General features: G+C 41.8%; 1 protein-coding gene across 1 annotated transcript in view; it reads right to left on the bottom strand.

Moving 5' to 3' along the window:
• The window catches only part of TGM5 (transglutaminase 5), a 219,939-nt gene that overhangs the window by 9,928 nt on the left and 184,088 nt on the right, over nt 1–25,923 (bottom strand). Inside the window, exons 10-12 of the mRNA XM_069243577.1 lie at nt 24,409–24,807; nt 17,106–17,266; nt 3,552–3,685 (exon numbers count right to left, since the gene is read on the bottom strand). Of these exons, the coding sequence (XP_069099678.1) occupies nt 3,552–3,685; nt 17,106–17,266; nt 24,409–24,807 (694 nt within the window). The remainder of the gene's footprint in view (nt 1–3,551; nt 3,686–17,105; nt 17,267–24,408; nt 24,808–25,923) is intronic.

Below are 25,923 nucleotides of genomic sequence, written 5' to 3'. Positions count from 1 at the left end.
AAGTGCTAGGCAAGTAAAGTGAACAAAACTTTGTTTTTGTAAAGTGCTTCATTGCATAATTCAACAAAATAACAGGTGTTAATATTACTTTATTGGAACTCAGTTTATTAACTGAAGAAAGATAAGTCTCTGTCACTAAAATTTGAACTTGTGACATTCAGATTCTGCAGTAGGCAGAACCATCTTACCAAATGGGCAGGAGCAGTGAAGGGAGTCATTGAGGTGCTTCACTCACATATAAGATGTTACATGCACTCTGGCACGAGATCTCTCCCATTGTTGAAGACTTTTTACTTGTGCACTTTAAGTTGAGGAACAGGAAGAAATTAGTAGTTATTTAGGCACCGTCAGAAGAAGAGGAACACATTTTAGAAGCAGTAGAAAATATGCCTAAAATCAATAGTGAATCTGATTTTTTATTCTGGTGGTGGGTGAGAGAGGAGTTTGAAAGGCAGTAGCTGGTTCTGGTTGGATGTGGTTTGTAGGTGCACACGCCCAAGGCCGGACTGGTCGTACCGGGCATCGGGTGTTTGCCTGCAATGCTGGAAGGGTCTGAGGCTGCTTTTGTTACTGGGGGGGCAGTTCGTAGCAGTGTTGCAGTTTGATAATCACTGCAGAGTTCCTTGTATATGCAGCAGTTTTCAGGCAACAATAACAGTTCAGAGATAACTATGGTGATTAATGTACCTGCTGGAGAAAGATTGGAGTTCTATCTAGTGCCAGTTTTGACTCATCTGAGGTAGCGCAGAGGGTTAATATGCCTGCTGCAAAGAATGTGTACTATGCAGATCACAGAACAGTATTTTATGTGCAATGCTCAGTGGGTTACTGATTTTGTCACAGAGATCCTTTTGTTACTGTGCAGTGCGTACGTTACAATCATAATCTAGCACAGTAAGCTGTGAACTGCCATCAAAGAGCTACATGCAAACTGCATGGTACGGGTTAGAAAGTTATGTTTTTTTTCCCCAGTCTTTGATTATCCTAATTTTGCTAAAGAGGATTTATTTGAGCAGAAATACATTCTTATTAGTAAAGTCAACACTAACCACAGTGTTATGTTCTGAATCCTGACTCTATGCTTCCCCAGACCAAGCACTCTTAAGAAATGGCTACCTGTATGGATGACATGTAAATCCTATACCTTGCAGTCCCCTTTGTCTTATGTAACATATTCTATACTCTGATCTACACACATATGTTTCATTGTCTCTGTATGTGTGTGTGATGTAAAGTGCTCTAACACCCCCTGGGGGTAATAGAGGTATTATAAAACAAATGAAATACAAGTAAGATAGGGGGCATGGAGAGATGGGAGGCACTGTTACAGGGTGATGGTGAGGGAAACATTAGAGAGCCCCAATACAAATTGCTGTATCCTGGTGCACTGTAAGGTCCTCATTTATTAAAATAATAAAATTAATTTTATAATGAAAATGTGCTGTAGACTGTTTTTGCCATTTTATCCCAAATTTTCTTCAGTGGGAGAACCGCCCAAGCCCCATTGTAGTGGTCAGGCTCACTCGCTATGCACCCTATGGGAGCTGGTCTGACAAAATTTGCCAGGGCTGCTATGGGTTACCAGTCTAGAACTGCGCATGCCTGCCAGATAATAAATGAACAAAGGAATCTCAAATTTGGTGCTGTACACATTGTGGACAAAGAATCATTAATAGAGATGCTGATGAGGCAAGTTCCTCATCTACCATTTACAGCAGTCTAGGTACATATTCTACTTCCCCCCATAAAACATAAATGCACAAGGAGGGATATTGTCTTCTTTTGTCTTGCGCTCTTATTTCAACTCTACCTTAGTGCCGACCCCCATAAACAATCCTTTTTCTTTTATGCAATAGTTTCTTCCGTGCCATGAATGATGGCAGCTGGGCTGATGTCATTTCTGGTAATATTACTTTTGTGATTTCATTTCCTATGATATCACAGGGCTTAATTGCCGTGCCTTACAGCTTAGCCCACATTACAGTTGAGAAATTCAGAAGCTGACTCCTCTGAAAGACAGAGCTGCTCAGCTCTCCTCTAATGGCTACTGTTTAAACACAAGTAAAATCTATGACCCTGGGCCTTGCTCTTATTAAACAACACACTTATTCTAAGTCTGTTATTTGTGACTATAGTAGATAAGAGGTCACAGCGCAATGGGGTTGTGTAGCACTAGTTCACAGGCCAATGAAGCCACCAGATACAAGCTCACGTTAGTTTTGTTGCTGGATTCTGAATCTACCAATCCCGTCCAAAATATTGCAGACAATCAGGTGCTCCTTTGTTTGTCCTTTATTGCACCAAGGAGACTACCAAGAGCTGCCCCACAAATCCCAGGTAATCCAGAAAGATAATACATCACCCAGTAAATACCAATATTTCTAGGGGATATATTTTACAGGCGCAGTATCACAACACTTTTCTTAATTTCCAAGGTATTAATTCCTTGTGTTTTTCACCAATCCAAGACATGAAAACTGAAATTGATGAGGTTTTATAATGAGCATTCAATCCGTTTTACCTTGCGTAAACCATGTAGAGAAAAACCTGAGAGGTTGGTAATGGTAGGAATGTGTGCAGTACATCTAATTACTGGCAATTGCTCGGTAGCAGTCCAACCGATCTTTATTTTGCCTACCATGCCACCTCTGTTTGGACCCAGTCGTATGCAAATCAGTCTTGACCCAGTACTCCCTGAACCGAAACACAAGCAACCCAAGACCAGTTTTGCCTAATTGGAGCTCTTCAGTCAGTTGGAGCCTGGTTCCAGTGGCACAGTGAGCATGGCGCCCACATCCGAAAATACCTTTGCAAATTAGGGGGCAACATCAAACACACAAAAGGTGATGGGAGGAATGCTTGCAATACGTCTAACCATTGGCAATCGCGCAACCATTCTTTGTTGCCCTTTGAGGATCCAGCCTTATGTAAATCAGTCTTGACCCCTGCTCCAATTGAAACAGTTCAGCCCGAACTCCCAGGCCAGGTCCTCCCTGAAGTGAAACACAAGCAATCCAAATCTAGTTTCACCGATTGGAGCTCTTCAGTCGGGTGTAGCTTGGTTCCAGTGACACAGTGAGCACTGGATCCACTTCTGGGTATAACTTTGCCACTTAGGGCAGTACATCAAATGCACAAACGTTGATGGGAGGAATGCTTGCTATACATCTAACCACTAGCAGCCACTCGGGGTAGCACCCCAACTCAGTGCTCTTGTGCCCAACATGCCACCTCAGTTGGGACCTAGCCATATGCAAATTATTCTTGAACCTTTCCAGTATCGAACACTCCAGCCAGTAATGCCAGGCCAGGTCGTTCGTGAAATGGAGCGGTAATGTCTGCAAATGCTGAAAACCTTTTTCGGTCACACACTCCTGATTTCGCCTAAATCATTATTCCACGAGGATTGTAGTGAGGCTTCAAGTAGTGCCTCGCATAGAGCACTGGGCCAGGTCCTAAGTGAAGGTCAATTGTCTCACGCCTATTTGCACTACAGTTGCAGTTAATTTTTACAGATGGTAGTACAGAAGCACCATGCATATTTTACTCACCTAATCTGGAGCTGCTTTTGGAGCAGTCCACTGCCCTCCACCACCAAGAGGCAATCCTCTATTGCCTCAGTAAAAGGATTGGCAAAACTAAGCTGTATTGTTACCGGCTGATGAACTATAACTCTTCCAAGTACCTAGGATAAGAAAAAATAAAGTTCACTAACAGTTCGAAAAACTCTCAGAACATGATAAGAAGTATATTGAACTCAAGCAATCATTTGCATTAAGTTTGTGTCTTATATTATGCTTAAAGCATATGCTGAAGCTTGTGACATTGCTATAACAAATGAATACTGTATAAAAAAAATCAGACTCCGTTATATTGAGACTGGCAAATTATTTTATTACAAGACAGGAGGCTCCATTATGCAGTCTCTTTTCCTGCTATTTATAAAAAGCAGCATATTTAAAGCAAAGTACATTTCGCACTATCCTGCTCCACAAGGCGGAAAGTAACAACAAAAAGAAACCCACCCCGCAAATAACTAGGGGCAATCCATTACCAACTTTCTCTTTTCTTGCTGCTAAAGTTAAATGCTTGTACTGATATGCTGTGAAGAGGACCACTTTGGGTGTTTTATTTATCATAATTATATTATTTCTTTTGTAAATGCTGGTTAATGTGTGTTTATTTAAAGAGTGAGGTACATACAAGCATTATTGTTTATTGTTTCTAAAGGTCAATTTCCTTTCCAAGGTCAGCTTCGGCTGGGCCCCGCATGAAGTTTGTAATTGGCATGAGTTTGCACAAAGGTCTGCTGAATTGCAAAAAGTTTAAATGTTCATACAGAGTTACTTTGATTACCGTGAACAATCAGCAGCCTAACAGCTCGCCTAATGGACAAAGTGTTGATCTCTTCCTCTAAAGATTATGGGTTCAAATTCAGGGAGTATTCATTATTTTTTATCATGTGTACAAATGCGAAAGAATGCATTCAGAAAGTTGGTGAACAGCCCTGCTTTTTTGGTACATTGAGGTTTGCAATACAGAACAAGAAGAGGGAAAGTTTGTTTATGAAGATTTTGTAACCATTCAAAAGTACCAGTACACTTTTGAACACCTGCAGGTGTATTAGTCTATTGTTGCAAAAGACTGTGGCATGCCTGTACATGTTCATGGCATAAGGTGTTAGAAATTGGGTCTTTAGTTGGCAGAGGTATGCACCCTGTCCAAGTAGGGACCACAATTCTAGTCAACGTAAGTCAGATACTCACTTTAAATTGACATGTGCTCTCCCTCTCATACCTTGGTACAGAGCAGACAGGCTTCACTTAATAGGTAATGTGTAAAGTATTTGTGCAACATGCACACACAGTAACACAATGAAAACACCACAAAAATACTTCACACAGACTACAAAAAATAGAGAATATTTATCTGAGTAAAACAAGACCAAAGACCGTACTAATCAGCAGAAGTCGAGATATACATTTATAATGATTAAACTAAAAAGAGTACCTGGATGTCACTGGCGGTCACGAGGGACCAGTGCAAATCCAAAGGGTAGGCCTGTTACAGAACCCACACAGGGTCTGCTGAAGACATACTTGTATGAAGTAAGCATCAATGTCGAGGAGCAAACGCAAAGGTGATGTGGTGATATTTCCATGCAGTCAGATCCCGCTTCGGCATTGAGTACTGTAGAAATGAATGCAATGTGTCATTGTGGAACCTCACAGACTATAGTTGTCTAGCTGCGCAGGCTGTGACTGCGCTATTGTCGAACAGCCTTTTTTGGTTTGGCACCGAAAGAGCGATCCGTTGGCTTTCGATCAGCACAGTTATGATGATGCGTTGGTTTTTGCAGAAACCAGATGTGAAACCCACTTCTGAGGACCTGGACTGGAGGGAGGCACCTCAGACAAGGGTAGGACTCACATCTGGTAGAGTCCAGCAGCACCAGGAGAGTTGCAGGCAGTTTTTGATGTCCCTGAGACTGTAGAAGAACAGAGGGCAGGTCAGCAATCCCTTGTAGTCACTGTGGGTTCAAGGAAGATGGGTTCAGTTCTTGTCCTCAGCCGGGCAGAGATCAGCAGACAGCAGGACAGCTCAGCAAAGCAGAGAAGCAGTTCCTTAGAAGAGTCAGTCCAGGCTGACTTGCAGTCCTTACAGCACAGCAGTCTATATTCCAGTAGAGTTCTTCCCAGGTCCAGTAGTGTACTGATTTGGTAGAGTCAGAGACCCAGTACTTAGACCCAAATGTGCCTTTGAAGTGGGGGTGACTGCAAGGAAGGGTCTTTGAAGTGCACAGAGATTCTAGCTTCTTAGTCCTGGCTCCAGACATCCAGTAGGGGGTCATCATTTCTTTCTGTGGGGAATGACACTTCCCTATTGAAGTGTGTCAGCTCCCCTCCACCCTTCTTGCCCAGTAAGACCCATTAGAATGCAATTGAATCCTTTGTTAAACGTACCCTTTCTGTGTTTGTGGCTGTCTAGAGGAAATGCACAAAGTGTAGCTGTCACCTACTCTGAACGTGTATTAGAGACAGGGTGCAAGGCACACAAAACAGTAAGAGCAGAGAAATGCCCACTTTCTAAGAGTGGCATTTCTAAAATAGTAATGTTAAATCCGACTGTACCAGTAAGAAGGATTCACCATTACCTTTCCAATTATATGAAACATGATGTAGCTGCTCCTTTTTGATCAGGAATTACAGCTGAAAATTATACTAAAGAATTTCCCATGCTGGCCTATGAGAGGACTAGGCCTCACAGTGGTGAAAAATTAGAGTTTTCACTACCAAGACATGTAAAACTTAAAATTACCTGCCCTGCCTTTTACTTACAAGGGACCCTGCCCCACGGCAGTGCTTAATTTTTTAATGCAAATGTTCTGGTGCCCAAAGCTCTCCTCTGAAACACGGGGCCGCTGCAATTAAATGTGTGAGCATGGAAAAACTGATATAGTGTAATCCTAAAGCCACCTCAGACCTCTTCAATCCATTTACAACCGCTCCCTGCCCCTTCAGCTCACTCTTGCAGCTTTCTCCCTTTGTGTTGCTTTTCCAGATTTTCGTTCTTCCGTCTTTCACATATGTGTCTTTTGCATGCAGTAAATGCCTGATGCAGAAAAATAAGTGCTGCTACCCAAAATTAGGTGCTGGTACCAATCACAGGCAACCACTGGCTCAAATTAAGCACTGCCCTATGGCTTCCTAGGGCCTACTTTAGGGGTGAGGTGTATGTAATAAAACATGAGTTTAAGGCTTAGAAAGAGGTATTAAATGCCAGGTTGAAGTGCAGTGAAACTGTACACACAGGCTCTCCAATGGAAGGCCTGAGACATGTTTAAAGGGCTACTTGAATAGGAGGCAAAATCGGTGCTGCAGGCCCACTAGTAGCATAGGCCCTGTGTATTAGGTATACCGCTTTACAAGGAACTTAAAAGTAAATTAAATATGCTAATTGCGGATACACCAATTTTACCATGTTTAGGGGAGAAGCACATGCACTTTAGCATTGGTCCGCAGAGGTAAAGTGTTCAGAAAACTAAGGGGAACAAAAAGATACAGCAAAAATGTGAGGCAAACAGGCAAAAAGATTGAGGAAGACCACCCTAAGACTGTTAGGTCTAACATAAGGGCAGTATGAATACTATTAATAATAATAATAATAATAATAATAATGAAAAAAACATTGTTATTATTAGGGAAACACAGTAAGACAAAGTATTTAAAAGAAACCTCTGAGAATTTACTGCTGAAGGAGGCAAAAAGCCGTGTCTGCTACATCCTAGAGGGTCTACAAGCAATATATTTTTGGTTCAGAAGAGGAAGAAAATTAATGGCTAGTGGCAAATCTAAAAGAACTGAACCAGTTAGTTCTCTATTGCGGTTTCAAAATGGAAACAGTAATCAGTCCCAGAGGTGTTCTCCATCCATGGGACTGGCTGATGTCATGCTCACAAGGCTCTCCACGACGCCGGCCCTGCCTACCTCAACGAGCGCCTCAACTTCCATGCCCCGACACAGCATCTCCGCTCCGCCAACCTCAACCTCACTACCGTTCCCCGCAGCCACCGTACCCAGCGGGCGGCAGATCTTTCTCCCACCTCGCCGCCAAGTCCTGGAACCTTCTCCCCGTCAACCTACATCTGACCCAGGACCTTCTGACCTTCAGGAAGCAGCTCAAGACCTGGCTTTTCGCCCAGTAAACACCACCCCCCCATGGCACCCCCAGCGCCTTGAGACCCTACAGGGTGAGTAGCGCGCTTAACATATGATTGATTGATTGATGTGTCTAAATTAATGGACACTTAACTAACTGTGACATGCCCATGAAAAAATATTTGCTCTTCCTCTGACAAGGGCAGGTGTCTACCGTTTGGTCTATCCTTAGCTCCATGGTGTTTAACTAAGCTCTGAAAACAGTTAGCAACAGCTTTCAGGACCCAGGGGCTGAGTATGGTGATTGTAAGAAAACAGGGCTGATTGCAGAGGCCCCCTAACTTTTTGCCCCCATTTTTCCCTTTTTGCTGGTGTTTTCCTGACTCTGAAGGTGCCCTGGGTTCTGCTAACCAGTCCCAGGGCCTGTGCTCTGTGTAAAATCAATATGCAAATTAGGATAATTATAATTGGCTAAGTCAACCTACCTATAAGTCCCTAGTATATGGTAGGGCATGTAGGTTTAGGGACCCCAGCATAGGTGCACTGCTGAGGTGCCCAGTGTCATTTTAAAGGCAGGGCTGCCTTGCTGGCTGCTTTTAAATTAAAGTTATATGTAAATTTGACTTTGGAATTAAAAGTAGTTCCAAAGTCTAAAACTACCTTATTTTTACATATGAGTCACCCCTAAGGTGTGCCCTATGTGCCCCTAGGGCTGGGTGCCATGTAACTATAAGCAGGGACCTTATAAAAATAGGTTTTATAAGCCCTGGTGAGGTCAAATTCATTTTTCCTCCTTGTAGTGAATGGCCTTCGTAGGCTAGAATGGGGAGACTTTATTTTAATTTTAAAAGTCCCCTTAAGTGACAGATACTAAGAGTTTGGTATCAAATTAATTTTTATAATCAGATAGAAAGAGTTTGTCATCAAATTAATTGTTATAATAAATCCTACAACTTCCAGTTGTTGGATTTAATATATCTTGTTCAGGTAAAGAGTTTTAAACTTTACCTGAAAAGTTGCCAATTTCAGCCCTGCAGTGTTTTTGCTGCTGTGCTCTGATTGCCCAGCCTCTGGCAGCCTGGCCAGGCTGCCTTGATGAGGTGTGAAGTGGCCTGGCTTCACAAAAAGATATGTGCCTGTGGGAGGGATTCTCCTCTCAGCAGATGGTGGGGCAGGAAGGGGGAGGGCTGCCAAACTGGTCTTCAAAGGCAGAGAAGGACATTTGGAGCAACCCAGCAATACCTCCACATCCTGCAACCCCAGACAACTAGGTGCCCCCTTGATTAGATTAGGAGAGGGCAGGAGAGGGGTGTGTTTATGATTTTTAGCCACACCAGTGGGTGGGCTCAGCCAGATGTAACCTCCCAAAAACATTTTCAGCCATGATGCATTTTTGAAGAATGTTGCCTTCTGGGATTGATTTTTGCCACACTTCCCAGGAAGTGGTCATCACAGGGGGAAGGACCCTGCACCTGATTGGAGAATCAGGACCCCCCTGCTTTTCACCCAGGAGCAAGGATAAAACTGGCTGACCTGCATGCACACCTCATTTCCCTACCACATCCAACAAGGAAGAACCAAAGGAGAAAAAGGACTGCTCTGCTGGACCCCTGGCCTGCACCTGAAACCTGCACTCAGAAGGACTGCACCAGCTGCACACTTGGGCTTCACCACAAGAAGGACTTTGCCTGTCTTCAACTGGTTCAAGGAGGGACTCCCTGTTTGCTATAGGTGAAAAATTGCTAACCAGAGTCCCCTGCACCAACTCCTGAAGAAACCGACCAGCTGACCACTGTCCAGGTTCATCCTGCTGAAGAAAATCCTCAGAAAAGAGACTAACTCTGAAGGTAAACTTTTGACCGAGGCCTCCTGCGAGCTGTAGCCGAGCAAGGCTCCCTCGCGGTCGGCCTTAAACTTTGACTTTGCCCCGGTCGAGGTGCAACCAGATGACCCGATTGGCGCGTTTTGTTTCTAGGCGCTAAAAAAACAATAATTCCTTTAAAATTCATATCTCCGGTTCCCCTTACCCAATTTTATTTGTGTTTGTGACATTTTAAAGATAAAAATATAATCTATTTTTATGAATTGGTTTTGGATTTTTAAACTGTTTCTTGTGTTTTATTTAATTACTGTTTTGTGATATTTGAATGCTTTACACTCTGTCTCCTAAGTTAAGCCTTGTCGTTGTTGCCAAGCTACCAAGAGTTGAGCTGGGTTTAATTTACTGAGACCTAATTGGACCTAAGTGGAGGTTAGTGGCTTATTGCTAAGTGTAGGTACTTACCTGCCCTTACCAATAACCCATTTTCCAACAGTGATATACATGGACAACATGATGTTGCTATTTTTAGGCCAAGCAAGAATTATTTTGTTGAAGCAAGTACAAGCAGCCATAGTGTTCATCTGAATACTGTGGTGTACCATAAATGTGGAGAAGTCACATTTGACTCCTTCATTAAAGATGGAGTTTCTAAGGTTTGTAGGTTTGTAGTGGACTCAGACAAGGAAATGCTGTTACTTCCAGACTTAAAGTTAAAGGTGATCAAAAAAGAGTTGCAGATGGCTTTGGCCCAACAGCAGATTTCTCTATGGCATCTGAGGAGATTGGTGGGGCTTCTTTCATCTTCCATTCAAATGGCCTTTCTGGGACCCCATTATTACAGGACTTTACAGCACTTGAAAATAGGGCCTTAGAAAAAGTTTGAGATGCTCAGAAATCGAATCCTTTGAACTGGACTCAAAAAAGGGAATACATTGGTGGTTAGGCCAAATAGATGCTTGGAAAAGGTGAGACATTTTCCCTATGTCTACAGATCTAGTATTAGAATGAGATGCGTGTCTCTGGGGCTTTGGAGCCAGTTGTCGCATCTTCTCAACTTGGGAAAGATGGTCCAAGAAGGAAATGTCAAAACATATACATTTCTTAGAGCCTCTTGCAGACTTCTTTTCTGTCCAACGTTTGGTAAAAAAAACATGGCTGGATGCACAAACCTCCTCCGTGTGGACAATCTGACTTCAGTCATTTATATCAACAGATTCCGGGGTGGAGGATCAAAGGCCAGATGTATCAAGCAATTTTGCATTTGCAAACGGTTCGAATCGCAAAATTGGGCCGTTTGCGAATGCAAAAATGCCTTTCAAGATGTATTAAAGGCATTCGCTGTGCAATTTTAAGTAATCGCTAAGATAGCGATTCCTTAAAATTGCGGCCCCATTTAGAGAATCGCAAATTGCGATTCTCTAAATAGGAAATTCCTATTTGTAATTTCCAAAGCACATTTATCAAGCATTTCCTAAATGCAAATTGGGCATTTAGGAAATGCAATTACCACCAAATCCAATTTGGTGGTAAGCATGTGCAATTTTTAAAAATGCTCTATAAATGCATTTTTAAAAATGACATGTAGCGCACACATGCCCCTAGGGCATGTGTGTGCTTCACATGTCTGCAGATATGTTTTTGGGGTGCATCAGAGGGGGCCTTAGGCCCCCAGCAACCTGGGGTTTGCGTTACCTAATTTGTGAATTCCTAACTGGAATTTGCAATTTGGGAAGTGCAAAACCATTCGCACCTATGGGCCTACAGGCCCATAGGGATGAATGGAGTTGCATTCTCTAATTGCGATTCAGTAATAGCGACTGCTATTTAAGAAATGCAAAACGGATCTTTGATACATCTGGCCCTTAATCCCTAGCAGAGTTGGCCAGGGCACTCTGGGAGTTTTTTACCATCAGGAGATTTCACTAGCAACATAGAAGCTTCGAGACCATAAAACATGGTGATGCACAGTACTAGAAAATTCTGTACGACAACAGTGATTGGTAGGTTTTCAAGACTTTGAAAGAGACATGAGGACTTTTCTTTACAGATCTGTTTAACAGCGCAGTTATAGAAGTATTAAAACTTGGGACCCAATCTGGAAGCTTTAGCGATGGATGCTTTTCCTCAGGATTAGTTTGATGGGAGTCATTATGCGTTTCCTACTTTCGTAATGATACCCAGATATGTGGCCCAGATTTGCAAACAAATCATGAAGGTAGTCTTTATGTCATCACTTTGGATGTCTCAACTTTGTTAGCCTTCCCTTTTGAAGCTGTTGGTGGACTGTCCTATTCATCTGCCAGTCTTCACACAGATTTTGAGGAACCCTCAATGCACTTGTAGCAGCCTGGTTCTACCTGGGAAGTTGATTCTGGTGTAGTGTATCCTTTTAGGCAGCTTATATACAAGCCAGGACTTTCGGGGTCTATGTGAAGTCCATGATTCATTCAACCATGTGGTTGGGAGTTGATCCAGATTAACGATTTTTTAGAAGAATTGATTTCCCTGTCCATTGAATGCAACTTGTATAAAAAGCTGAGGGTTTGTTTTTTCACTCCGTTGTATGCAAAGATTTTCTAATCAGAATAGCTCGCACCATTTGTCCAAAAAGTGGAGGCTACCTTCTGGTACCTAAGTGATGAACACAATCAACACACTGAGAATCGTGACCGCTGCCTAAGGAGCCCAGGGACAGCTGGTAGGTGACTTTCGGGAACCATCAAACACTCGCACCATTTAAACTAGGGTGCGGGCATGTTTGTCCTGAGGAGACTCCGTCACATATTACAACAATCATGGCTGCTCCATGAGCATGTTTTCTGCTTCTCCAGTTTTAACTGGTTCAGTTAAGACGCATGCACGTGACCGCATTTGTTCTTAATGTGGTGGCCCCACTGTTGAAATGTGTTTTACTGGGACCAGCTGTCACAGCAGGATTCTGACACTTTTGCCCTACCAGTAAACATTGTGCACCCTCAGGAAACATACTTTGGGAAATAATATGAAAGAACATAGAAATGGTGGCTCTGATATGTTGTAGAACAGACAGAAAGGAGTAGATGGGTTAGTCAAAGTCCAAGAAGTTATTTATCTATTATTATACACAAAATGAAGAAGGAGAGAGATGCAGAGCATATTGGCGAAAACCAAGCAAGGCAATGCTAATAATGAGGCTTAGAGGCAATGCCCAGTGTTGTAGGAAGCTTTTTTGGTCCTTAGGTCACAAACAAGATGTGGAGCCCTCTCTGGTTTTATGAGCCACCTATTGGCTACTAAGATTAACTGGCTTGTGAAAAATCTATCACAACGGAAGGCTTAAGTGTATAAATTAATTCAATAGTGGTATTGCAGGGCCATGAAAAAAGCAGGGCCTAGGACAAATAGACCCAGCAGCTGCACCCATATGACACACTGATAAGACTTTTATGTCTATATTTGTAATAATACTGATAACAATCATTTATAGGATACAATAATAAATACTTCATAGGCACTTACTAATAAGTGTTTTCACTGCCCAGTGTACCCAATTTTATTAGCCTCCCAAAAATTAAATATTAATGCCCACAGTTATGTGCAGAATGCAGCACACATAGAAAGAGGCAAAAACAAGGAAAAATAAACATATTTCTCCTTATTATGCTGCTCCTGGGGAGGCATATTTATTTGATGCATTCCCATGCTTCCAAGTTCTTGTAAATCTGGGACTATGTCAAAATCCATGGATGCTGCATGGGAACACTCACTCAACACCCATGCAAACGCCTCCCTGGCACAGAAGAATGTAACACAGTGATTTATGAAGCCATGGAGGGCTATGCAAGGTGGCATTGCGTGGCTTCATAAATCTCACTTAAGGTTTGCGTGGCTTTTGTACCAAGTTGCGTGGTGCATGAGCGGTGCAAACCAGGCCGTAAATATGGTCTTAAGTTCATATCTGAAAGTTTTTCCCTGTATGTTACATTGAGCTGTTTGAAGCTGTCACCTAACTAAATGAACTGTTTTACAAGTATTGCAACTTCTAACCTTCAAAGAATACAAGAATCTCTGCAACAAACTCACTAACCCACTGACAATCTTTAGTATAAATCTGTGACCTCCGCATTAAACGCTATATTCTGCACAGAGCACATTGACCAGCTCAGCTATTGTATAATTATTCACTTCCGTGACCAGAGACCACAGACAAATATCACTGACAAAAGCAGTAGCCATCAGTTGCACAACTAGAATTGTTCTTGGAAACATTCTGAATAAACATAGATCTGTGCAAGCGTTGCCTTAATTGCGAGGCTACATCAAAATGCAGCTTGTTTGTGACCATTTAAGTAAGCAAGATCAGCTTTACAGTCACACTTTTCCTTATGCTAAATTCTTTGGGGGCAGATTATGCACACAAAAAAAATAACGCACATGCTCCATTGGCTCTACTACTCATGAAGGCATGATATGCTTCCCTTCATGACAGTGCCTGTGTTTGCCTCCACCCCATGCTCAATTTATGGTTTTCTGATGTCATTTTTCCCATTTCGATATCGCTTAATGCAGGCCAATGGTCCAGTGTTTGCCGAATGCACTCAGGACCTCATTTACAACAAACTGGCGCATCGATCACGATGCGCCAGTTTGCCTGAACCACCCTGCGCTCCCTTAACAACACCATGGTTGCACTGTATTTACAATACACCACACCATGGCTCTCGTTAGCACAGCTGCGTCAGAGTTTCTGACACAGTTGTGGCTTTTTGCTGGACTAGCATGCAAAATGTTGACGTTAGTCCAGCAAAGCCCAGGGAAGCCCACTGAAAACAGCTAGCATCACTTTAACACCTGCCCTTGAGCAGGCGTTAAAAAATTATGTTAGAATAGCGCAGTGAAATCTTGCAGATTTCACTGAGCGATGTCTGTAGGCCCCCTTGCATACATCATAATTGGTGCAGGTAGGTGTTATACACAATATATACACCAGAGACCAAAATCAGGTAAGTAAATAGTCACAGAATAGTGCAAACAGTAGAAAATACCATAGAATGCAATAGGAAGGGATAGGCCTAAGGGCAACACAAACCATATACTAAGAAAGTGGAATACAAATCAGGAATTCCCCCCTAGGCAAGTGTAGTGTGTAGAGGGGTGCTGGGAGCGTAAGAAAACCACAAAGTTGAGTCAAATATCCCACCCCTAGAGCCCAGGAAAGTAGGAGTAAAGTGCTGCAAGTTTCCTCAGGACACCGTAGACGTTGTATTCAGAGTTATTGCAAGAACCAAGCACGACTGCAAGCAACAAATGGTGTATTCCTGGACCTGAAGACCTGTAAAGAGAGAAGACCAAGTCCAGAAGTCACAGAAGATTCCAGGAAGGACAGGAGTCCCAGAGAACTGGTCGTCATCTTAGAAGGTGCCTGCTAGAGCAGGGAAGTGACACCGTCACTCCTTGGGAGATTTCTTCAGTCTTTCTGGTGCAGGGTGAAGACAGGGAGTCCCCAGAGCGTTCACACCTTGGAAACTGTTGCAGTTGCTGGCTGGAGCTGAAGTTGCAGGGTCACAGTAGCCTTTCTGGATACTTTGTTGCAGTTACAGCGGCTCCTGGAGCAGTCTGCGGTTGATCCGATGGTCAGAGGAAGAAGCAGGAGTTGCAGAGGATTCCTGGTGGAAACTCGAAAGATGAATCTGAAGAGGAACCCACAGGAGAGACCCTAAATACCCTGAGAGGGGGATTGGCTACATAACCAGGTATGTACCTATCAGGAGGGGTCTCTGACGTCACCTGCCAGCACTGGCCACCCAGAGATCTCCAGAGTGTTCCCACAGCTTGGAAAACAAGATGGCTAATGCCAGGGACACACTAGAGGAGCTCTGGGCTCTGGGCTCTGGGCACCACCCCTGGGGTGGTGATGGACAGGGGAGTGGTCACTCCCCTATCCTTTGTCCAGTTTCGCACCAGAGCAGGGACTGGGGGATCCTGAACTGGTGTACACTGGCTTATGCAAGGAGGGCACCATCCTTCCAGAGGCTCTGGGAGGCTACCCCTCCCCAGCCTGTAACAACTTTTTCCAAAGGGAGAGGGTGTAACACCCTCCTCCCAAGGGAAATGTTTTGTTCTGCCTTCCTGGGACTGAGCTGCTCAGAGGAGGGCATAACCCTGTCTGTGAGGTAGAAGCAGCTGTAGCTGCAGTGCAAATCTCAGAGAGCTGGTTTGCATGGGATTGGCCCCCCAATACCAGATTTGGAATGGGGGGGCAATTCCATGATCTTAGACACCTTACATGGCCATATTCGGAGTTACCATTGTGAAGCTACATATAGGTATTGCCCTGGACAGCGTGGGGACACCTTTGCTAGTGCAAGGGTGCCCTCACACTTAGTAACTTTGCACCAAGCCTTCAGTAAATGAAGGTTAGACATATAGGTGACTTATAAGTTACTTTAGTGCAGTGAAAATTGCTGTGAAATAGTGTGTGCACTATTTCACGCTGGCTGCAGTGGCAGTCCTGTGAAAGGGTTTGTCTGAGCTCCTTATGGGTGGCAAAAGAAATGCTGCAGCCCATAAGGATCTCCTGGTACCCCAATGCCCTGGGTACCTAGGTACCATATACTAGGGACTTATAAGGGGGGTCCAGTGTGCCAATTTGCATTGGTAAATGAAGTCACTAACCTATAGTGACTAATTTGGAAGCAGAGAGAGCATAAGCACTGAAGTTCTGGTTAGCAGAACTTCAGTGACACAGTTAAGCACTACTGACAACACACACATTAGGCCACAAAGTATGAGCACTGCGGTCCTGGCTAGCAGGATCCCAGTGAGACAGGCAAAACACACTGACAAATAGGGTTTTCACTATGAGCGCTGAGATGGGGGTAACCATGCTAGAAAAGAGGCTACTTTCTCACATACCCTTCAATACAAAATACTATGCTTACACTATCTTGAAACTTTACCCCGTTCGGATGTGTACTGACCAGTGCAGCATACATGTAAAGTGTGAACAGTTAGGAGAAATAGAAACATATTTCCTTTTAACACCTACCATTAATTTTTGGCACAAAATTCTGTCTCCTACTGTTAGTCAATAGGGTTCTGCATGAGAACTATAGGTGTTTGCTTTGGGACAACAGTGTACCACCCATGGAAAGCCCCCTTAACGCAGAGTACTGCTATGCGTTACTTTCAGTGTACCTTCCAGTGCAAAACAAGTTTTGCGCTGGAAAGTAAATAAAAAAAAAAACATATTGCACTGGTTTGTGTCACTTTTGTGATGCAAACTCAGTGCACATTGTTTGTAGACCTAGACCTTTGAGTCGGGTTTCATTACAAAAGTATTGCAAACCCAGCCAAAGTGTTAGAAAGTCTGCGCTCAGATACCCGTTGTTAATCAGGGCTCAGTTAAGCAGTAGCCGAGAAAAACTTTGCCTCCATGCCTATACTGAATGGTTCAAAGTTAACTACATACACGGAGTTAAAAAAGCATTTTTTGTGAAATAGCAGGTAAGCAATATGGGGGTCTCCTGTTAGTGGTGCAATGTGTATATTAACCTGCATCTGTATCCAGTAGTCTATTTTGTTCGAAAAAGATGTTCTAACTTGGACATTTTGTAAACCCCAATAAGAAAGTAAATGTTTCATACACTGATTATCACATCCGGGAAGGCGAGGGTAACATCTTTAGACACAAACAACTTCTCCCAGTTAGTGTTCTGTTCTCCCATAGCTACGAAGTGAATTAAGTTGCTGTCATCTAGGAAGTTTCCATATACTGAATAAGGAATCTTAAACAGCACGCCCTTTTCTGGAAAAGAAACATAAATATTTAGTGCAAGCATTCACACCTTGATTAGTTATTTTTTTTTTTAAATGTTCATGTGATGCATTGTCAATCCTACTTTGTGTTGTTATCACAGACATCTTTATTCATGAAGAAGAAACCCCGGCCCTCAACATCTGTTACAGCAGTAATGTAAAGTCGGGGGCAGACGTTCGATGGAGACTCTGCTCCCTAATTGTAGATGTATTTCAACACCATGCGAGGAGTAGACTGTCCCTTTTTTCTTACTTGGATTATGGCCCATGATCTTCTTGTTACATTACTGAAGTCATACATTATAAATAAACATAGGATCGTTTCATGTCACTGGTTTGCTTACCACCCTGGGGCGCCTTCTGTAGTGCACTGAGGAAATGTGAGTTTTTATATTGCTGTTACTGTTGTCCCTCAATTAAAAACAATCTTGCTTATTTGGAAAAAGGCATAGGGAAAGCCAATAGGTGTGTCTTTTTTTTACGGAATTGTTTGGTAATAGTTTGGTGTTGTTGGGTTTTGCCCCATAGCTGTGTAGACAGAAAATCACATAATAAAGCAACCGCTTTGGGTTACAACAATATGGGAGCTGGGAGTAGGGCACTTTTTATTGATAGACTGCATAAGCAAAGTTAAGCTGTACCCTCAAAGAACAGTGTTAAGAAATTGTTTGCATTCTAAGTGGTAAATTTACAAAGTATATGCAATAAATTATGTAATAGTAGAAGGTTTTGACAAAGGACTTCACTATTATACATATTTAAAAAAACTGTGTGAGTGTACCTCTTTATTTTCGTATAAAAAAGTAAATTCAACAACAAGTAATAATGACAGCAAAGTAAAACATATGAATGTGCAAGAATGATCAGTGAACAGCACTGTATGAGGTATTCACAAAGGGAATTTTCACTTGCTAGTTACATGTGTGAATTTACTTTTACACTTTGGAGTAACTTTATTATAAACCATTTTTGCTTGTAAGATTACTCAAAAGGGTAGACTTACATGTACTCACCATCTGAAACAGGGGGTGAAGCAAATGTACAAGTGTAAGTTACCACTGCTAAAAAGGACCAGTAATAAGTCGAGCACCACATATGGCCAAACACTGCAACACCCTCTCGTGGAAAATAATGTAGGACGGACTTAAAATAGAACCCAATAGGAAACAATACTAAATTACATATCTTTATAACAAATTAATTTAATGTTATTAAAATGATTTTAGACGTAAATATTTGTTATGCTAAAATAGTTTAATACCATTTTTTAATTTAAAACTTAATGTAAACTTAAAAAATAACTAAATTATTCTTAATTCATTCTTTCACAATATTTATTTTATTAATCTTAAAAATGTTTTACTTTACTATATTTAAATTAGGTACTTAATTCAGAATTAAAATGAAGGTGCAGTAGCATTTTTTCATTTTGCTCTATTTTAAAATATTTCTAAAATTAATAGCCATTATTATTTGACATATATGTATTTTTACTCATTTGTTTCAACTTTAATAAACTGTTTTTACTTTTTCCTATCCTTTAGCAAAGCGATATCACCACCTCAATAGCTTAACTTTTTTATCCTGTCAGTTTTATTGCATATTAGCAAGAAAGCATACGAAACACTAAGCAAATACAATTATAGCACATCAAAATACATGTGTCTGTACTTCCGGCATAGTAGAACCACCCACTGATGGCTTAATCTAATATTTTTTAGAAATGTAAACATTTTGAATAGATTTGTTTAATTGAAAATTACTTTTCTGAAGTTTAAATTAAAATAAAATTCCAACCTAAATTAACAAATATATTTTTATTAGGTATTAAAAATTATTGCAACTTATGTGTAAAATGATTAAAAGTAATTTATTATTATATAACAACTATTGTACATTAATTTTAAAATTTAACAGCGTTAAAATAAATTAATTTTCTCAGATTGTTTTAACATTATATGGAATTAATTTAGATTTTTATCTAGTTTAAATAATTTAATTTAATTTAATTTAACACTATTTCCTATGGCCTTTTATTTTAAGTCCATACCACTATCATTTAATATTGGAGGGTTTTGCACTACCAGAAGTTGGTAATGTGTGTTGCTGGACTTACTCCAGCTCTGAAACGGAGTTATATACCACTGTTTTGGTTACTTTATGGCTGTAGTAACTTTACAAGTGCAGTTATTTAGCAATGGGATTACTCTTTTTGCTGGTGGGTGCATGTACCTCCCTAAACCTCTCCCTAATCCTCCCGGAACCCTGCTTTACACCACCCTAAACCTTTCCCACGTAGTGGTAAGTATGCCCCTTTTTTCAAACGCTCCCACTGTACTACTAAATGGTAAGCTTGCATGTGTTTAAGATCAGCCCATAGGAAAGATATAAAAGGTGGAGATTTACACTTGTAGATTTGTGAATTTTATAATATATATAGATAGGTGGTATGTAAGACTAGTATAGTATTACTTCATTTACTACAAAATACAGTTTGTGAATCAGGTCCTGTATCTTTATGACTGGCGAATACATCCAAACAGCACACGCTTTCTAAACAAAAAAGCCAAAATCATCAATTAAAATCTTGTTGTTACAGCAAAGTAAGTATACAAGAACATACTCAGGTTCTCATTACATGCTACATGCTAGCATCGGCAGTGTAATAAAAAGATTTGATTCTACAGTACAAAAGAAATACAAATGACACTTTGTAATCATCCAGAAAATGTTCGGGCCCTAATGGACAACATATCCAAGGAATGGCAAACCATGCAAAACACAGGAAAATCAGTAGCAAAAGGTTGCTGTCCCAAAGGCTACTCTACATTTGTACTACTTGTTATTGCATGTTACAACTGACATAATGAGGTATTCCAGACATCTATAGTTGTCTCATCACAGCTTTCAAAATAACTAAGATTTTTCCGATTAAAGATTTTGTAAAATTTCCTGGGGCTGCGGTTGCATTATATACAATAGGTGGCCATAAAGATCTCTTGGAAGTACATAGGGCCATATTTATACTTTTTGACGCAAAATTGCGCTAACGCAGTTTTGCGTCAAAAAAATTAGCGCCGGCTAACGCCATTCTGAAGCGCCATGCAGGCGAAGTATTTAATCAATGACGTTAGCCGGCGTTAGCCGCCGGCGCTGCCTGGTGTGCGTGAAAAAAAACGACGTACACCAGGCAGCGCCGGCGTAGGGGGATATGGAGCTTGGGCGCCAAAAAATGGGGCAAGTCAGGCTGAGGCAAATTTTTCAGCTCAACCCGATTTGCGCCATTTTTTTCGACTCCCAACCCCCATAGAAATGACTCCTGCCTTAGCAAAGACAGGAGTCATGCCCCCTTGCCCAATGGCCATGCCCAGGGGAATTCTGTCCCCTGGGCATGGTCATTGGGCATAGTGGCATGTAGGGGGGCACAAATCAGGCCCCCCTATGCCGCAAAAAAAAAATATATATACTTACCGGAACTTACCTTAATGTCCCTGGGATGGATCCCTCCAGCCTTGGGTGTCCTCCTGGGGTGGGCAAGGGTGACAGGGGGTGTCCCTGGGGGCATGGGAGGGCACCTCTGGGCTCCTTCCGAGCCCACAGGTCCCTTAACGCCTGCCTTGTCCAGGCGCTAAAAAACGGCGCAAAAGCGGCCGTACGTCATTTTTTTTGACCCGCCCACTCCCGGGCGTGAATTTTGCCCGGGAGTGTAAATACGGCGCACATGCCTCGGAGTAAATTTTTTTAGACGGGAACGCCTACCTTGCATCTCATTAACGCAAAGTAGGTGTCCACGCTAAAAAATTACGCAAACTCCATGGACTTTGGCTCTAGACGCGTCTAACGCCAAAGTATAAATATGGAGTTAGTTTTGCGTGGGAATTGCGTAAAAAAAAACGACGCAATTTCGGCGCAAACAGAGTATAAATATGCCCCTTAATGTTTGCTGGTATTTATCTCAATTTCTTCCCATCAATGCTCACAGAAAGTGTGCTTGTACAGCATTAGAGAAAGTCACAATTAGGTGTGCCACCTCCCCCAGAGAGGGTGGTGACATAGAAAGGCGTGGGACCCAGTAGGGCTCTCTTGAACTGCATGGGCTCTAGGGATCCATGTTGTGGTAATGCTTACTTCCCAGAGTCACCCAACCATCATTGATGACTGTAAAATGCTTACAGTAATCCTTTGTGGTTTCAGTAAGCTATTCAGGATTGGTGTGACATTACAGGTATAAAGAGCAAGAACTTGATAGTTGGCAAGATATGTTGGTGCAATAATATAATTGCTAGAGAGGAGCATTGTGCCTACCCTGATAAAGGGTTTCCTATATTAAGAATTAGGCCAGAATCATGGTGGGTTCTCTCTGTTCTCTTGTCAAATCAGGGGTCTAAAGGTTCTATGCTTCTCTTGTAGCTCCTTATCCTTTCAGTGTTTTCAATTGCTCTCTTCCTATTAGCATTTTTCTAGTGGATGTGAAAAGGACTCTAAGGGGGGAATTATTTTGAAGAAACCCTCACTGAACCCATCTTATCCTCTGAAGTTCAGCCCCACATTGTTTTTGCCAAGTTCCTTCACCTGCTTGAAAGTGTTGTTTCTGAGCAACTCATAAGTTGGATAATAAGTGGCTTGATGAACTACATGTGGGGTTTCACTATTACCAGGACACACCTGCACATGTAGCCCCAGGTTGTGGCATGGGTATTACTATGGAAAGTCGGGTGAAAAGTCACTTGGATGAGGGCTAAATGATGAGAACCTCAAATTTAAAAGAAATGTAGTGTTTTCTGTAGCTATGCAATGAGTTTTTAAATTGACTTGAGCATTATATGATCTTGGTTGGATATGCAAATGGAAGCGCGTACAATGTTTACTGTTTTGATACTGTTGAGAATATTTATTTATTTGTTTGTTTATTTATTCATTTATGTAATATATAATGTGGATGGCGACCACGAAAGGCAGCCCTTGGATACTCAAAAAAGTGTTGGGTGGAAGGTTTTAATTAGCCACTGGTAATTACTAGGGCCCCATTCTAGTGCAGTACGTGAGGCATGTGGTGCTGCAGGACAACATAACAGACAGCAGCTAAGGAGCCAGTAGCAGATATGAGAACTAGTACCAAAGATTATTTAGGGAAAGGTGATGAGCCATTTGTGGTATTTACAGCTCATTCATAAACACATCAACAAATGTGCTTACATAGGACTCAATGTAGGAGGTGCATTTTTTTAATGTTTAGCAAATTTAGAGTGTTGCTGGTGTTGTAGGGTGCTCTATACTGGAGCTGCTCTCCACCTAAACTTGGGAACACACACACACACACACACACAATGGAAAAAGCGAAAAAAATAAGCCTTCAATTGTAATAGTTATTTGCACTTACCGTGGAAGTAATGTCCCTGGCGATGTAATGATGCCTGTAATTACCCTTGAAGTACCGCTAAGGTTTTTTTGTGATTACCCTTTCAAAATAACTGTTTTTCACGGTTGAGACCTGACTCGCTAGTTGCCTCCAGTCTGTCCCCTATTTAATATGATTTAAAAGAGGGACAGTGTTCTCATAACATTTGCTTATGTTGCTGTTTCCATTATAATACACTTTACAAGTCTAATGCTGCCAACACTGCCCCTACTCAGAGTGGTAACCGAATCGCTCCACCCCTTGTTGTAAGGAGGATGGTAATAATTCTGAGTTCTGACATTAATAAGAGGCTGACCTGGTATTAACAGTGCTTCGGGTGTGCTCCACGATTCCACAGGTGTGGTATAATGCACAAATCACCATTTGGGGTAGATGACCTACAGCTAAAGGTAGACCAGTGTGCAACTGGGGAGTTTGAAATGGGTGAGCTGAAATACAAATAATCAAATGGCGGTGGAAGACCTTGACAATAAGGCATAATGGAAATAAAGATAGTGGGCCCAATTCATAAAGGTAAACCTAGACCTAAACTCTAAGTTTAGACCTGAAGTCTAAGTTTAGATCTGAAGTCTAAGCTTAAATCTAAAGTCTAACTTTAGACCCAAAGGCTAAGATTAGACCTAAGTCTAACTTTAGACCTGAAGTCTAAAGTTAGACTTCAGGTCTAAATTTAGACTTTAGTCCTAAATTTAGACTTTAGGTCTACAGTTAGACTGCAGGTCTCAGTTTACCTTTGTGAATTGGTCCCATTGTCCGGCTGATGTATGGCAGATGGTAATTCATTCACAGGGCTGCAAGATACACGTGAGAACAAGTTGCAACATCTGCACACCCTAACGGGTGCTGGCTTTCTTGCACTCCCAGACATGGCCACCAATGCCAACACCTGCAGCACACAGACCCCTAACACTATGTACACTCCACATCATTATTCATCTATATGCTCCCACATCACCTGGGGAGCCAAAGCAAAACATCCCTTCATTATTGAAACATTGGGAGCACAATACGAGGCGTAGTTCTCTTCAACACCACAAACATAGTGGGAACATCTTACTGTATATGCACAAACCTAGAAGAGCAGATTACATCTGAAGAGCATTGCAATCAGCATGGATTTTTAGTGCTCATTGACAAAATCTAAAGACCATGTTGGGCCAGAATGAATGAATGATTCAATTACTGTAAGAAACTGCCCACAGTGTCAACTTCAATAAGACCTTAAGGAATTGTGTGAAGGGTGAAAATAAACCGCTTCAAAGTACACACTCCAAAAACATCATCAACAGCAATGAACTTTCAAGTGGACCAAGTCAACAAGGCTAAATAAGTTATTGAACGTATTGGTTCATTTAATTTGGCAAGTAACAATTGATAGCGAAGTGCTTAAGTTTCCTGTCGGAAATCGAATTCAAGTTTACCAGTTACATATTGTCGCCACCAGCGTATAGAATTTTAGCTATCTTATTAACCTTGAGATGGAAACATTCAATAGGTATTGTCTGCATCCTGGATCTGGTTTCTAATGGTGTCTTTTGCTTTCATTGTATACATGTTTATAATCAATTAAAATACAGCATGCTCTTTTCCAGTGTCCAAAGAATTGTATGACACGAGTGGATCAAGTGGAAAAGGATTGTGGCTAATTAAATCAATTTGTTTTACCAGGTTTGGATAGTGCAGTCAATAATACTGATTGTACTTTTACTTACCTTCTTTGGGCCCCAGTGCAACATAGAGGGAATCTGTCCAGAACTGTTTCAGTGGCTTCCCACCATGCCCCACGGACTGTGCGCTTACATTTAGTTTCAGGTTCTTGGGATGACCTGCCAAATTTGCTGCAACCAAAAGGAGATGGATTGTTTGCCCAACGAGGGGGAATTGTGCCAACTTAAACTTCATAAGTAACATGGCCTCTTTCAGGGACCTTTTAAGACATTTATCCTGCTGATCACCGTTTTCTAGAGTGCCAATGCCAGCTACAGGTGGACCATTGCTTTGAGAAGAACGGAGGGCTGCAGTCTTCGACTGAGCTCGAGTAGGCGACCTCATTTCCAGGGGTTTTAACATGTTGATGGCCTTCATGAACACATTCCTTTCTTGCTGGGAACCTAAAACAAACGGAATAGAACTTAATTTGCTGTGTTTGTGTTTCACACATACAAGAAATATGGTCTAACATTTTAAAAAAGTCTGCATATGTACACACAAGAAAACCTGTATAGATAGTGGCATTGGGCCAGATATACTACAGGGTTGTGCTGGCGCTCATGGAAGTCATTGCAAAGCAACACAAAGTACAGCAAACAGGAACAATGGATACATTTTCACTTGCAAAACCTACTTTGCACTGAAAATTGACCCTCACATTGCACCAAACCCCTTGGCGCCATTCCCCTTCTAAAAAATGCAAGGTGTCATGTCTTGGGAGGGTTAGTGCAAATACTTTAGAGTTTTGGGCTAAGCGTATTTGGTTAAATAATGTAATAGGGCTTTGCCCAATCCTAATACCAAGGGCGCAAGCAAAGGCTTAAGTGGCATATTTCTCTCTCATAAAATACGTAGATGCAACATGTGTGTTCTACACTAAAGCACAAATCTTATATGTCTGACCTCTATGTTAGTGTCTACACCTAGCAATCTGTACTGAATGATGTACCTCCAGTACAAATCCTAGGCAAGACAGTGCAGTCTCCATTGCTCCGCAGCACAAGACTCTGTTGACTCAAATCAGCCAGATATAGTGTGCGTGCCACAGACTGCATCATTGGCAGTCTACCCTTACTCTACTTTACACAACTGAGCGCTGCAAGTTTCACGTGTTGTGAATGCTAAGCAATGAGGTGTATGTGTCAGCTTAATGGTTGAGTGATGGAATGTATGATATGTGTCCATCGAATGAGTGGTGGAATGTATGATGTGTTAACTAGATAAGTGATGAAATCTATAATATGTGTCCATTGAATGAGTGATGCATGCAACGTGGTGTAAGAGTGACACAAACTTTGATTCAGACTTTGCATGGCTGTGACAGGCTTAAAAAATCTGGAGGAATGCAATTGCTGCACTGCATTACTCTGCGCAAGGTATGCGTTCCATACGTGTTGCATACCCATGGAACCCCCTGGATAAATACGATGCATTTCTGCCCTTTCCCTGTGGCGCAGGGCAGTGCAACAAGGTGAAGCACAGAAAGAAGGCCCCGCATAGATAGTCACTGATGTCTA

The sequence above is a fragment of the Pleurodeles waltl genome, chromosome 7 (genome assembly GCF_031143425.1).
Source record: "Pleurodeles waltl isolate 20211129_DDA chromosome 7, aPleWal1.hap1.20221129, whole genome shotgun sequence".
Taxonomy (NCBI): Eukaryota; Metazoa; Chordata; class Amphibia; order Caudata; family Salamandridae; genus Pleurodeles; species Pleurodeles waltl.
The sequence above is the reverse complement of the archived record's forward strand: the minus strand, read 5'-3'. Positions and strand labels throughout refer to the sequence as shown.